Source organism: Parus major, chromosome 4 (assembly GCF_001522545.3).
Source record: "Parus major isolate Abel chromosome 4, Parus_major1.1, whole genome shotgun sequence".
In the NCBI taxonomy this organism is placed as follows: domain Eukaryota; kingdom Metazoa; phylum Chordata; class Aves; order Passeriformes; family Paridae; genus Parus; species Parus major.
In genome coordinates, this window is record NC_031771.1 from 32,816,427 (window position 1) to 32,829,829 (window position 13,403).

Here is a 13,403-nt window from a genome sequence, read left to right on the forward strand (position 1 = left end):
GGAAAAATGCTCAGTTTTTAAAAAAAAAATCAAGATGCATATTTCTGTTTATTATAGGTATTCTTAAAACATGGAAACAGTCTTACTCTTGAAATTTGTCATGAAATGGTTTACATTTTTCTATTTTTAAAAGATAGCTGAAGTAATTTCAGGTTACCCTGACCATTACTTCTGTTTTACATGCTAAGTACTTAGATAGCTTGTTGTGTTTTGGAAACTACTGTTAATGAATATGAGGTTACTGGTACTTTTACTTGCTTCTTGCATTTTTATTCCATGCCAGTTTACAAGAGGTGAGATTGATCTAAAACACAGTGGGTAGTGGTGTGTAAAGCAGGAAAGGATTAATCTCCAGAGGGCAAGTTGCAGCCTTTCTAAAAGGATACTGATTCTGTTATCCTCCCAGATCTCCTTTCTGAGCAACTCTGGTTATTGGATACTTCAAGGACTTTTTCATTGAGAGACTAATCTATTTCTAGTATTGTCACACAAAAAGAAAAGAAGCCTCTAAATAAATAGCATTAGTTTATTTGGATTTTTTTTCTATTTATTTTGTTCCCAGCTTTCACTAGAATGATAATACTGGAAAAACACCCAAACTTCATATGCTTCACAAAAAGAGTGAAAGCTGTGAGTAGTTGAAGTTCTGGAGGGCTGACATTTTAATTAGCTGCTGTTAATGAGTAAGTTAAGCAAGTTACTAACATGCTGCCACTTCAGCCGGGTATTGAAATTACTTTTTTCCCCCCAGTCTATATAGTGAACAATTATTTAAAGGCTATAATAAATGGTGATAAAGATGATATTTTTATCTTTTTTTTTCTTATTTTTTCGAGGCTTCTGAAGTCATACATGGAAGTTTTGAGACCCTGAGCATTTCTTGGCAATAAGTTAATTTCTTCCCAATTTGAGTCTGTTTTGCCCATGACAGCAGTTAGTGAGTGATCTCTCCCTGCCTTTATCTCAACCCACAAGACTTTTATTATATTTTGTCTCCCTTGTCCAGCTGAGGAGGGGAGTGATGGAGTGGCTTTGGTGAGCACCTGGCATCCAGCCAGGGTCAAATTACCACAGTAGAACATCAGTTCTTAATCCAGCCAAAGTCCTTTGTCATAATTTCCCTCACTCTTATAAAGATGTTGGTTTACTGTTTAAGCAAGTACAGGAAAAATTAAGTTAAATGTATTCAGAAACACATACAATTTTTTTTTTATTTGCTTCTCTTAACCCAGTTATCAACAATTAAAAAAAAAAAATTAAAAAATCAGAAAATACTTTTGGCTGAATCCAGACATCAGTGTTTCATAAGTTAACTTTTCCAGAGAAGCTCCCAATGGACCTATTCAGTTCCAATTGAATTATGCATAAATGTGGCCTTGGGATAAATATTTAGTTGTGTTCTGTAAGTGATGAGTTGTCCTTTTGAACAGAAAATATTTTAAACTAATTAGTTGAAAATCTGTTCAGATCCTGGCTGAAGGTGGTTCATGAAGCCTCCACTTCTATCTCTGCCTGATTCAACAGCATATATTGACTGGAAATTTCAGTTGGCTTTAATACAGTAAATTTGCTCAAATTTGTGTCAGGCATTTGAAAAATAGTTGTCATTAATTAGACTTTTATTGTTCAGAAAGATGTGAATCAATGGCAAGGGAGGAAAAGGGCTGTGGAGAGCTGTGCTGTGCTCAGAGCAGGTCAAGCATTAAGTTTAGCTCTCCTTACCACTGGAATGCCAGTCAGTTGTAGAGCCCTTTAAAATAAAGAATGCATTTTAAACCATTTTAAAAACCATGCATTGGTTTTTATAATGTATTTAATCGTTAGTATTGCCTTTTATCATGAATTTAAAGATGTGTGATAAAAGGCAATACTAACAATTGCAGCATTAGTGTCTTTTATGAGAAGAAGGAAAGGCAGTGGCTGGCAAGTGCAGTGATAGTGAGTACATGGAGCAGTGTATGTAGGATCGAAAGTTTTCACAAGAGAAATGTGTCTGATTTGCCAAAAGAAAACACAAAAAAGAGAAGAATATTGAGATTCAAAGTGTTACCTTGGGTGTGATAGAACAAAATGCATTTTGTTCTAAGTAAGAAGTACTTACACAGGCCAGTCCCAAGAACATGGCATTACTTGTCTCAGCTGTTCATCTGGGTTTATATTGTTTGCCTTGATGATAATTCTTGTATCTCTGAATTTGTAGGGATGCCTGTTTTTAATACTATCCCTGGTAATTATTTGCATACTCAGCTTATAATGTATAAATCTGAACAGACCTGAAAAAGCAAAAAAATCATTTCTGTACTACCTGAGAAACTTGCCCTGAGTGAGCAAACACTGCTTGCTTATTGGCATTGTTCTCAGACTTGCAGAAGGAATAAGTTTGTCCTTGTCACTGAGTCACCATGTGGAGAATCAGATGGGTTAGTTCTGCTTCTTGGGTCTGCCTCAAACTTTAACTGTGAATATTTACTATCTCCATATGTAAAAACGGTTATTATAGATATAGATATAGATATGGATAGATGTAGATATAGATAGATACAGATATAGATAGATATATCTGCATGTGTGTATATATATGTGTATATCTATGTATATTTATATATTTGTTGTTGCTGTTTTTTGGGGTATGCTTGTGGTTTGTTTAATTTTGGGATTTTTTTGTTGGGGTCGTACAGGTTAAATTCAAATTTACTGGGGGCCATGGCAGCTCTTGTGTTCTCTGGAGGGTATGGATCATGGAATAATGCTTCATGTGCAAGAGTGACTACACTGTTGTACACTGTTGACTCACACTCATTTTTTCAGGTTATTCAATCTTCTTCATGTGGCAGCCACAAAGCCAGCTTCTGGAGCTAGTTTAACTCCAGGGAAAAAAAAAAGGGGAGGGGGGGGAAAAAGAAATATTCCATATTAAGAAATTTATTCCATGGAACATCCTATTTGTGTTCCTGTGATAGTATATGGTAAACACTACATGGTTATTATATGTCTTAGAACGGAAAAAAACCAGAGGAACAAGGATAACTCTTATGTTAATTACATTTGTTATGACCCTATCATTTGAAACACTACCTGTGAAACTGTAATTTTGCATTAATTTTGTGGATCTGTTTGGTTGTTGTATCTAACCCTGTTATGGACACTTTAGTCTGAGCTTTTTAAAGATATCTGTTTGACCACACACATTAATTAGATATGATTTTCTGGTATTAGAGACTGTTAGAATGCCATTCTTGAGGCATTTTGTATGAATTAATTCATTCAAGTACTGAAACAAGTACCATTATTAGATTTTTTTTCAGGTCATGTTCCATAGTAGATACTTTTTATCCTAGCAGGTCCTTCAGTTACTAAATGAAAATGTGAGGCCTTTTTTATGGTTGAATTTTGTTCCTCACATGCTTGCTCATTCAGTGTTTGGCTCTGATTAATGGTCTACAGCCAGTCTGTTCTAATGTTAAATGAAAAAACATTCTGCTGGCTGCGGCATTTGGTGATAAGTAGTTAGACTAAATAGAAGATGTACTGTGCATCCCTTGGCTACAGAGTTATGATTAGATTCAGCTCAGCCTGCAGAATACTACTGAGGATATTGCTTCTCTGCTGTAGTGATAGAGCAACTCATATCAAAACAGCATGTGTTGCTGCTTATCATGCATTGTACACTGTGGCATTCTAAATACACTGGACAAACCAAATAGTACGGTCTATTTTTTTCTTTTATTTTTGCTAGATTTATTAAAGTGGAAATGGGAGGGTTAGAATGAGTCTTTCCACCCAGCAAGCCATTGTAGTACTTGCAGCAAGTTTTAAAAGCCATATCTTTTAAGAAAAATTCTATTTCTTATTTTTGTGAAATGTTTATTCAGGCCTTTGGGCAGTTGACTTTTCAGGGCTCGTATGCAGTCATTCTGCTAAAACAAAACAATCCCACTGGTTTACCTCATATATTTTAAAACAATCACTTCCCTCACACACATGCACATTGTATTTTTACTCTGCAATGTCTATGTTGGAAATTCAGAGGCTGCATTTTTAATGTTTCAAATAAATGAAAAGGGGGAGGGGTACTTTAATATTCCCTAAAGTACAGGCTGTCAGATTTAGAAATTAATTATTGATTATTTAACTGAAAATGACTAATTGAAAAAATGCATATATAACCACAGTTTCTTGTTTCTATATCAGTCATTTCATATTGGTTATTTGAAAGATATAGAGTTGGATTTTTCCAATGGTTACCTGTATAATACCCTTCTGCTAGGATACCACTGCCAACAGTAAAAGCCAGGTTGCATATTAAAGTGACATCCAGTAGAAGGCCTAGATACCTGCAAGAATTAATCTCAAGAGCACTGAGCTAATTTTTTCTTCTTGCAAATTAATTAACTCAGCAAACAGTATTTTATTACAGATAAACAGGTAACATATAAAAGCTAATTCCTAAAGTATAACAATAATAAATTTCAATCCCTTTTGTAAAGGCAACAGCTAGGCCAGCTGATTGTCCCCCATTCCCGAGCCAAATCCTGCTTTTCTTGTGGGAACTGTGGAGTCCTGTGAGCCAACAAGCCCCAGCTGAAGTTTCCAGAGCTTTGTTCTGTGACCTGGGGCTTTTGACACTCTTCCAGATGTTGCTGTTGCTTGCTCCACTTGGTACATTCTTCTGCTCACTGCCACTACTACTTGTCATTTTTGTGCTTCTCAGCCTGACCTACTGTCATTTAGTATCATTTTATCTCGTTTCCAGTTTAAAGAAATGTGCATGAAATCCTAACATGTCCTTCATGTGTGCAGAATATTGGTAATCTGCTTCTCCCGATTTGTGAAGTCTTAAAAAAATATCTTGAGCCATTTTTTTTCCTTGCAGTCTGACAAGGGGGTTATGATCTTAAATTAGCATGAAGAGTTGTCCTAGGCCTGTTAAATATGTGGAAATCTGGCAATTATATTAAGTACCGTTACAAAGCTGTAATTTTCCTTTTTTTTCCCCCACTTGGATATTCTTTTTATTGAAATGCTTCTCAAACATCTGTAAAATAAGTATATTTGAGAGGTTCCTATTTGTGCCCCTCTTTTCCTTTCTTGGATGTGCTCTTCCTTTACCTGCTTCCTACCAACTGTGGGTTGAGGAATGGCAGAACACATCACTGCTGTAAGTAGGGATTTCATTCTGTGTTAGTAACAGGTTCCTTTCATCTTTATCTGAATAGATAAGCAAACAATACTCCAAAGGTCCAACTACAGTGCAATTTGAATGTACTCTCCTGTTTTTTTAAGGAGCATTTTTAAGTTCTTCTCTGGTATTTTTTTTGTTTGGTTGACTGGAGGTTTTCTTGGTTTCTTATTCTTGTGGTTTGATTATTTTGTTGAGGTATTTTTGTTTAGTTCTGGATGTGAGCAGGCAGGCAAATAACAACATTTAAAGTTATATGCTTTTTTTAGCTTTTTCTCCCAACCTATGCTATTTGTACAAAGCTATTCCTGAAGAGAGAAGCAATTTAGTTCATATTTCTCCTGCTGACATCATATTACTGTAGCAGCAATCTAGAAAGGACAAATGCCTCATATTTGCTCCTGATAACATCTCTGTACCACTTACCAAGGACTACATGATCCTTGGAAAAGAAAACCTGTATGTACTACTGTCATCTGAAGATGGATAAAATAGTAGGGATATTAATGCTTCCTAACAGAAAACTGAGTGAATTTTTGATTGTTTTCTATAATAGTTCTATATTGAAAGTGTAATAAATACATTTGATTATACATTTATAAAGAAATTATTTATCTGTGTGTGAAAATTTATTGTTCAGGATTTCCTTGACAAGGCTTTTGCATAAGTAAGATTTGATTACTTCTCTAATGCTAAGAAAAAGCCTTTTATAATGCCTCAGACTTTGACAGAGTTGTGTAATAAATAATTAGAAGTGTTGTAAATCTTACTTGGTGCCTTTTTAAACTCCTACAAGGTAGTGATAAAATATTTTTTAAAATATACTTTTGATCATATTTCCATTGATTTAAAATCAATTACATTCCTTTCCCTGCAATATAAATTAGGGCAATGAAATTGTACAACTGAGGTACTCTGAGGAGTTTAGAAAAAGTAGAATAAACTTGAGATAAATGTAGTTCCGTTTCTGATGCAAGTTTTATGGACTCTGAGGAAACCTATAGTCAGTTCTCCTCCTATTTCTCATAGCATTTATAGAAATTTAAAGTTGGGATCCACCTCAATAGATGACCAGAGTTGTATCAACCATCTCTCTGAGGCATGTTAGCCTTTCTTGCATGCATATACATGGATCCCAAAGTTCCCTGGGTTGCCTATTCCATTGTTTTACCGGTCATATAGTTAGAAAAATGTTTACTTTCAATCTGAAAAGCTGTAATATGTACATATAAATATACACCTACACATTTTTTGCAATTTGGGTAGTTCCATTTGATATGAAGGGAATTATTTTAATGTGAGACATGCGGTTTTAATTTCTGTCTCAGTAACAAATTGTCAAAGATCATTCATGCACTTATTAAATTAAAATTTTCATCCATTTTACTGGAAATTAACATAAATATGCAAAACCACAAACAGCATTTGCTCAAAACAAACAATTCCTTTTCTAGTGTGAAAGGAGAATATAATTCTGCACCCTGCCCTCCTGTCTGTGAGGAAAAGGAAAAATCAGGAATACAATAATTCTGTTTGTACTCAAAAGGAAATTCACTTCCAAAAAGGCAGAATGTGCTGGCAGTTTGAGTTGCTAATCTGTTTTACTTATCTAAATAATATTAAAGTTGATTTCCACAGTGAAAGATGGGAGACTTGTATACAACTGTGCACTAGGAAAACTTCAGGCATTATGTAAAAGATACCACAGATTGCTTTAAACGGAGTTTTTGCCCTTTGATTTGGCTAGTTGCCATATCAGGGATCAAAAAGGTTTGTTTTGTGGAAATTTATGTGTCAAAATGATGTAAGATACCTGACTCAAATGTTTTTATTCTGTTGCTGATCTTCATTTCCCATTTTACTTCTCACTCTCTTTGAGGCTGATGTGTGACTGCATTCATTTGGAATTTGTGTTTCTCTGTCTACCTTTGCTAAGAATTACAATCAGTCTCCTCTCATGGGACTTCAGTTCTGTACTGAAAGATTGTGAGACCTTCCATGAGAGAGGATGAGCTTGGAGCTCATGTGCGATGAGCACTGCCGAGCTGTGCTAAATTCTCAGTGGAATATTTAGAGATAATTCCTAATATGTATTTTAAAGAATGGCAGAATTAACTTATCTAAAATAATAAAGTGCACTGTAAGTAAGAAGACTTAATTGTAGGTTTACGTATTAAAATAAAATCCTTGTAGGTACTAAAGCAATTAGCACATGCAGAATTCTTTTTCCTACTACTGTTTTAGAGTTAAAGGATGCTTGAATGCTTGAATTAAAGGCTGTGCTTAAATACTTATGTGAATTATAGTCTTGACTTGGTATGGCTGTGTAGTCATGCCTGAGTAATCTAATAGCAGTGAGTATAAACAGTAAATAATTCAGATGTACACAGTTCTTCCCCACAGACACTGAGTGGCTTATGTTCTTTATCCACTTGGTTTCCTGTGTTAAGATGTCAAGCAATTGCTTAGCTTCTTGGACTTATATGGCAAAGCCAATCTTTTTTACCATGCCTGCTGAATTATAAATAATGTTCATCTGAATGATAAAAAAAAACCAACCTGAAAAGAAAACCCAAAAGACCCTGAAATGAGAACCTATTGCACACAAACTATAAACAACCATTTGTTGTTTATAATTTTAAGGAAGGTCCCCTATCTACTGCATATGCAAGTAGTGCAGAACTCCTGTTGCATTTTCAAACTGATTTACAGTTGATATATTTTGCCACCAATATCCCTGTTCTCTTTATAATTATAGTACCTGGAAAATATACCAATGTAGCTGATCCAGAGCCATTATTCTACAATTAGACTTTTGTACTGAGTATACAGAATGGTTTTTATATTCTTGTTTCACCTTAACCATCTTCCCTTTGAACCATCTGTTGAACAAGAGGGTTTATTCTCCTCCTGCTGGATCTGCATTATATATAAGCAGAAGATGCCTAACTGAGGTGTCCTTGAACTATCATTTCTCACAAGTTGTCAAGAATAGAACTGAAAATTTTTAGGGCTAGGTATACAGTGTATGGTTTCCTAGGAGACTATAACATCCCTGAGTAGGGCTAAAATATCCTTGTAGAGTATCTAATACTTGGTCAAGCCAGTACTTTATCTTGATGCCTCCAATATCTTACTTCACTTTTTTTTTTTTTTTAATGTGAAAACCTATGGAGAAGCATTTAACCCTTAAAATAACACAGTATTAAGCAATGTAGAGACGTTAACTCCAAAACTATCATAGTGCCTTTAGAAGAAAACCTAGCATATTTTTGTACTTGCTTACGTTGATTACTGAGTTAAAAATCAGACTAATAATTCTGTAATCACAAAGGTAAGAACAGCACTGTATGAATTAAACATTGCTGTAAGGCTTCCCATGCAGTGGAGCATTCTGATGGGATTTTTGGGCCCAGGTAGAATATATGTGTCATTCTTGTGCTATTGGGTTTTTCCCTTCCGTGACAAATCAAAATCCTGAACTAAAACTTTTGATTGTCCTTAGTTTATGAGGTTATTTTTACTGGAATTGTTAACCATCCCCAGAGAGTTAGTGACAAGTCTTAGTGCTGGGTTGGTTTTATCCATCACATTTGGATGAGTCCCCTTTTAGATGTAAAGAGGCAAAAAAATTCACTATCAGATTTTTTACTCTCAGTTTCTACAGGCTACTTTATAGCTTTCTTGCACTTTCTGTATTGCTGTTTTGCTTTCAGACAGAAGAGACAGTATAAAAGGGCTTACATTTTATAAATCAATACTTCAATAGATTTAAAGTAGTCTTCTGTAGCCAATAATTATACTTAAAATGATACTTAATCAGGGTCCTTTTCACCAGAATTTTACTTTTCTTGCATTGTGAAATTTCCCCTTTTTATCCTGGCACATAGGTCTACCTCAAAACCATTGTGCAGAAATTACTGTAAGACATCTAGGAAGGAAAATCAGTGACAAGAGAGTTTTCTGTGCTTATGATGTTTTTTTAATGCTGAGAAGGCTTATACATGGCATTTTTCTCTACAAAGGGAATCCTTCAAGCCTAACCATCACCCAAGAGTTGTACTTATTTTAATGCTTATCTTCTGAGCTCCCTACTTCTCTCCTTCCAAGGTTATTCATAAGGAATGGTCTCTTTTTACCAAAGCTCTTTTAGAGAAATTAGCAAACTGCTTCCAGCTGAACCTGATAGATGGCTCCCCTAGCTAATGATCCCTAATCAGGAGGAACTGCAGGGTGAGAGAGCAAGCAAACAAAAAGCTGGGAGAAATAGCCATGACATTCCAAATAGTGCATAAGCCTCGTTTTGTGCTATATAAGTGTATTTCAATGAAGTGTTAGGAAAGAGTCATGCTTCACACCTTCTAATGCGCCTCATAGCTGAGCTATATTGCATAAGTGCAAAAGCTTTTCGGTTCAATACTTAGCACAGCATGACAGGGAAATGTTCTGCCTGTTCCTGAGTTGCTCTAGATAACAACCATGATATCTATACTTCTGGCTTGTGCACGGTGGTATTGCGCCATATTTGATGGGGAAGAATGGAAAACTTTTGAAAATGCGTATGTCATTAGCTGCTTTTTTAGAATCATGCCTCCTCCCCATTATTAGTATGAAATCATAAAGATTCACATAGAAGTAAAGTCTCAGATTTTGTATTATGTTAGTGTGTTGCATGCATTTGGAGATAAGAATGACAAAATACCTGTTAGTAATGAAGTAGCATAAACAGAGAGGGTTTCATGATGGGAATTAATTTCCACCCCCTTGTAAGTAGCAGTAATTGTTTTCATTAAGAATTTAAATGAAATTTAAAATATATGCACAAGTTTTGGAATAAAAAAATTACTATTTTAGCTGAAAAAATTCTAGAATTGGGTCACTACAGCACCTTTAATTTTAATGTCTTGTGCTTGTGCAGTGTGAAATAGGGCACTGACAGAGGCTTATGGGCTCTAAGGATACCACTGGATGTTTCTCTCAGCTTCTGGTTGCTTTCCTTTTCATCCACTCCTGTAGCTGCTTCTGATTAGCTGGGGATCACATGCCCTTGATCGCTTATTGAATCCAGCTGATTAATTTCTCTATAAGAGCCCAGGTAAAAGGAGGTATTTTCTTAAGAGGAGCCTGGTGGAAGAAGGCTAGAGAGGTTATATAATCTGATCAATGAGATGTAAAGGAAAGCATATGTTCTTGAGAACCTGAATAGGCTCGAAGGGTTTTGAAACTCTGAAGAGTACATCCTCTGCAAGAATGGGAAGAATAAATGTAGCTGAGAAGAATTGAAGGCTTTTATTTTCTGATTTTCTTTGTAGTGCTTTTATTAGTTCCCTGCTCTCTTACTGGAAGAGATAGAGGTATAGTAGCCTGAGGTAGGCACTAAGCAAGCCAAGTGACTGATGATAACTAACTTGGGAATAAAAAGCTGGAATGGAAAGTCTGTGCTTTGCCAGGGAACAAGCAGATAATTTCTTTGGGGAAGCACAAAGTGACCAGTTTCTGAAAGCAACTCCACAGTGCTGTAGCGTCAGAAACACTGAGTACATCTGTCTTGTCCCTAGGAATGCAAGGGTGTTGAAAGAGCCTAGAGCAAAACATCTGGTTTCCTTATTGTTTCTTCTGGAAAGTTGGACACCTTAAACTTCAGTGCTAAAGTTTAATGCTGAAAACAAGTGGGTGCTAATCTAAACTAACTCAATAACCAGGTTCCTCATAGTGATTGAAAGGCATGTTGCTGGAATTGATCCATATGTTCATAATTTTGCCATGGAAAAGAAAGGTCTTAATTTACAATCAAAATTTTTCTATATGAAAAGGCTTTAACCTGACTGTGCATCTTTATAGAAGAAAGTTAGATGAATTGGATGACTTCAGAGGAGCATTTGAATCTTGTTGTTTGTACCTATTTCTTGTTTTTGTATTGGAAATAACAGGAGTATTGGTAAAGACATTGCAAGAAATTTCTTTGAGGTGTTCCAGGCACAGTGTACTAAATGAAGTTCAGTGTAACATTTTCTCTTGTCTTTGTAGTACACTTTCTGCTATCAGTTTGAGGCAAATAATTGTTTTGTTTTGTTATAGGGAAAGGTGAACATGGGAAACCGTACCCTCTTACAGAGGAAGACCATGATGATTCTGCTTATAGGGAAAATGGCTTCAACATATTTGTTAGCAACAACATAGCACTGGAACGATCCCTGCCAGACATCCGACATCCTAAGTATGTAAACTGTTTCCTGGACTAATTAATTTTTAGAGTTTTATCTTTGTATATCTCTAAATAAGTTGTTTTCCAGGAAGATAAAACATAAACAGTCAACAAAAACCAATCATTTCATTTTATAGGAAGTGGAAAATTTACCACTGTTGTTAGATTTTTTCTTTTTGTTGTTAGCTCTGTCTTTTAAAGTGACTTCTCATCTGATTAGTTACACATTAAGACTATAAAAGGCCTCTTTTCATTACAGAATTATTTTTATTAAATTTCTGTGTGGTGAATTGGGCTGAAAAGCAGTCACATAGTTTCTCATGTTCTCATTTGGTTAATAGCTGCAGTTCTTTGGGGCGTGGAGCTGAGTGACAACATGTATATAGTTCTTGGCTGTGTATGTGAAGTGTTTCTCCTGTTTTGTTACATAAAATTTTAAAACAATCCAATAGGTGCTAAGTGCTGATGATTCAGCTTTAACCACTATAGAATTATGTAAAAACAGAATGTACATGATGCACAGGCAGAATTTGGGGGCACTGGATGATGGTATTGTTCCCCAAATCATTAATATAACACAGAGAAAGGTTATTCTGGAAAACAACTATAGCAAATCTAACTTCACTTTTCGTGTTCTTTAATATTTGGCTCCTTTATACAAAGAATAGAACTTTCTGTCTGTGACAGGAAAAGGGGTGCTTTTGTTTTTCCTGGCTCCAGGCTCTTGTCCTTCAGAGTGATTCTAAATCTGAACTCTGAAGAGGGAGCTGATTTGATTTGTGTCCTTACCTGGCATTTTCCCCCTCTTGTAATTGGGGAAATGTAGTTGTTATGCAACTAGTGTATGGGGAAAAGACAAAACTAATTGTCTCCATGACTGTGTTTGTAATTTCCTTCAGATAAAATTCTCTCTATTATACAAAGATTCATGTTAAGATTTCATCCTACTTCTTAACTTATTTTGATATGAAAAGCTCTCAGAGAACAGAGCTGAACTTCAGAGCTTGACAGAAGTTCTTCGTGCAGGGAGAAGAGAAACATCATGGCAACCTTTCTGTCAAATGTGCTGTCTTTTTCAAACAATGAATAGTACATAAATATTTGCATAGTAAGAGTTTTAAAAAAGAAATTCACTGCAGAGGAATTAACCTTTTGTTAGAGATGTTTCTAATTTAATTGTCTAATTTAATTGTTGCATTGTTTTGAGAAAAAAACTTTTTATTTGTAAGCAATATATTAATATTGTTTGCAAACATGAAGTAAAAAGAAATTGTTATATTGTTATAACACACTATACGTTTTATATACATTCTTTGCTTTCTGCTTTGACAAATTACATGAAATTATATAATGAATGCTTCCAAGAATTTTGAATTCTTATGTTCAGCTGTATAATATTGAAGCTGTGGTAGGTTATGTTGTCAGTATAATAAATACGTTCATTAAGTAACCTCCTCTGTTACCAAAACTGCTGAGGATAATGACTAATAAACACAAAAGGAATCTGACAGTTTTGTTATCCCTTAGTGGTTTTGTAAATTGGTCTTTTGGCAACTTCTTTCTCACCTGCTGCTGTCCTCACAGTCCCTTGACATTTTCATGCATGTTCCCAGAAGCAATGTGCTGTCAGAAGTGGTGCATTAGGAACGAGTCAGTGCCACCCCAGCCTTTCTCTGCCCTCTTTTCCCCAGCACAAATCTTTTTCTGACTTGCACCTAAGCATCTCATTTGGGAAGCTTGTATCCTTAGGTGCCTGCATTGTTTCCAGGTTCTGATTCAGCTAGGTTCCTCTACCATTCAGTGAAATTGCGTATGGCGGGTGTTTTAGTCACGTCCTGACTGAACTGACTTGAGTCACGGCCTTCTAACCTTCCTTATGTTAAACACTCATAGTACAAGTAGCCCATTAGTTAATTGACTGTATCACTTACCATCTAAAGGTAAAGAGAAAAAATGTTCTTGTGCTATAATTGCCTACTAAGTAGTGCATCAATTAAGGTGACAGAGCTGGGCTCAATA

At 35.5% G+C, this 13,403-nt stretch overlaps 1 protein-coding gene across 2 annotated transcripts in view; it reads left to right on the forward strand.

Moving 5' to 3' along the window:
• The window catches only part of GALNTL6 (polypeptide N-acetylgalactosaminyltransferase like 6), a 425,327-nt gene that overhangs the window by 166,777 nt on the left and 245,147 nt on the right, over positions 1-13,403 (forward strand). For both annotated transcript variants that reach the window (XM_015624627.2, XM_033513661.1), the window contains exon 3: positions 11,258-11,396. In XM_015624627.2, coding sequence (XP_015480113.1) covers positions 11,258-11,396 — 139 coding nt within the window. The remainder of the gene's footprint in view (positions 1-11,257; positions 11,397-13,403) is intronic.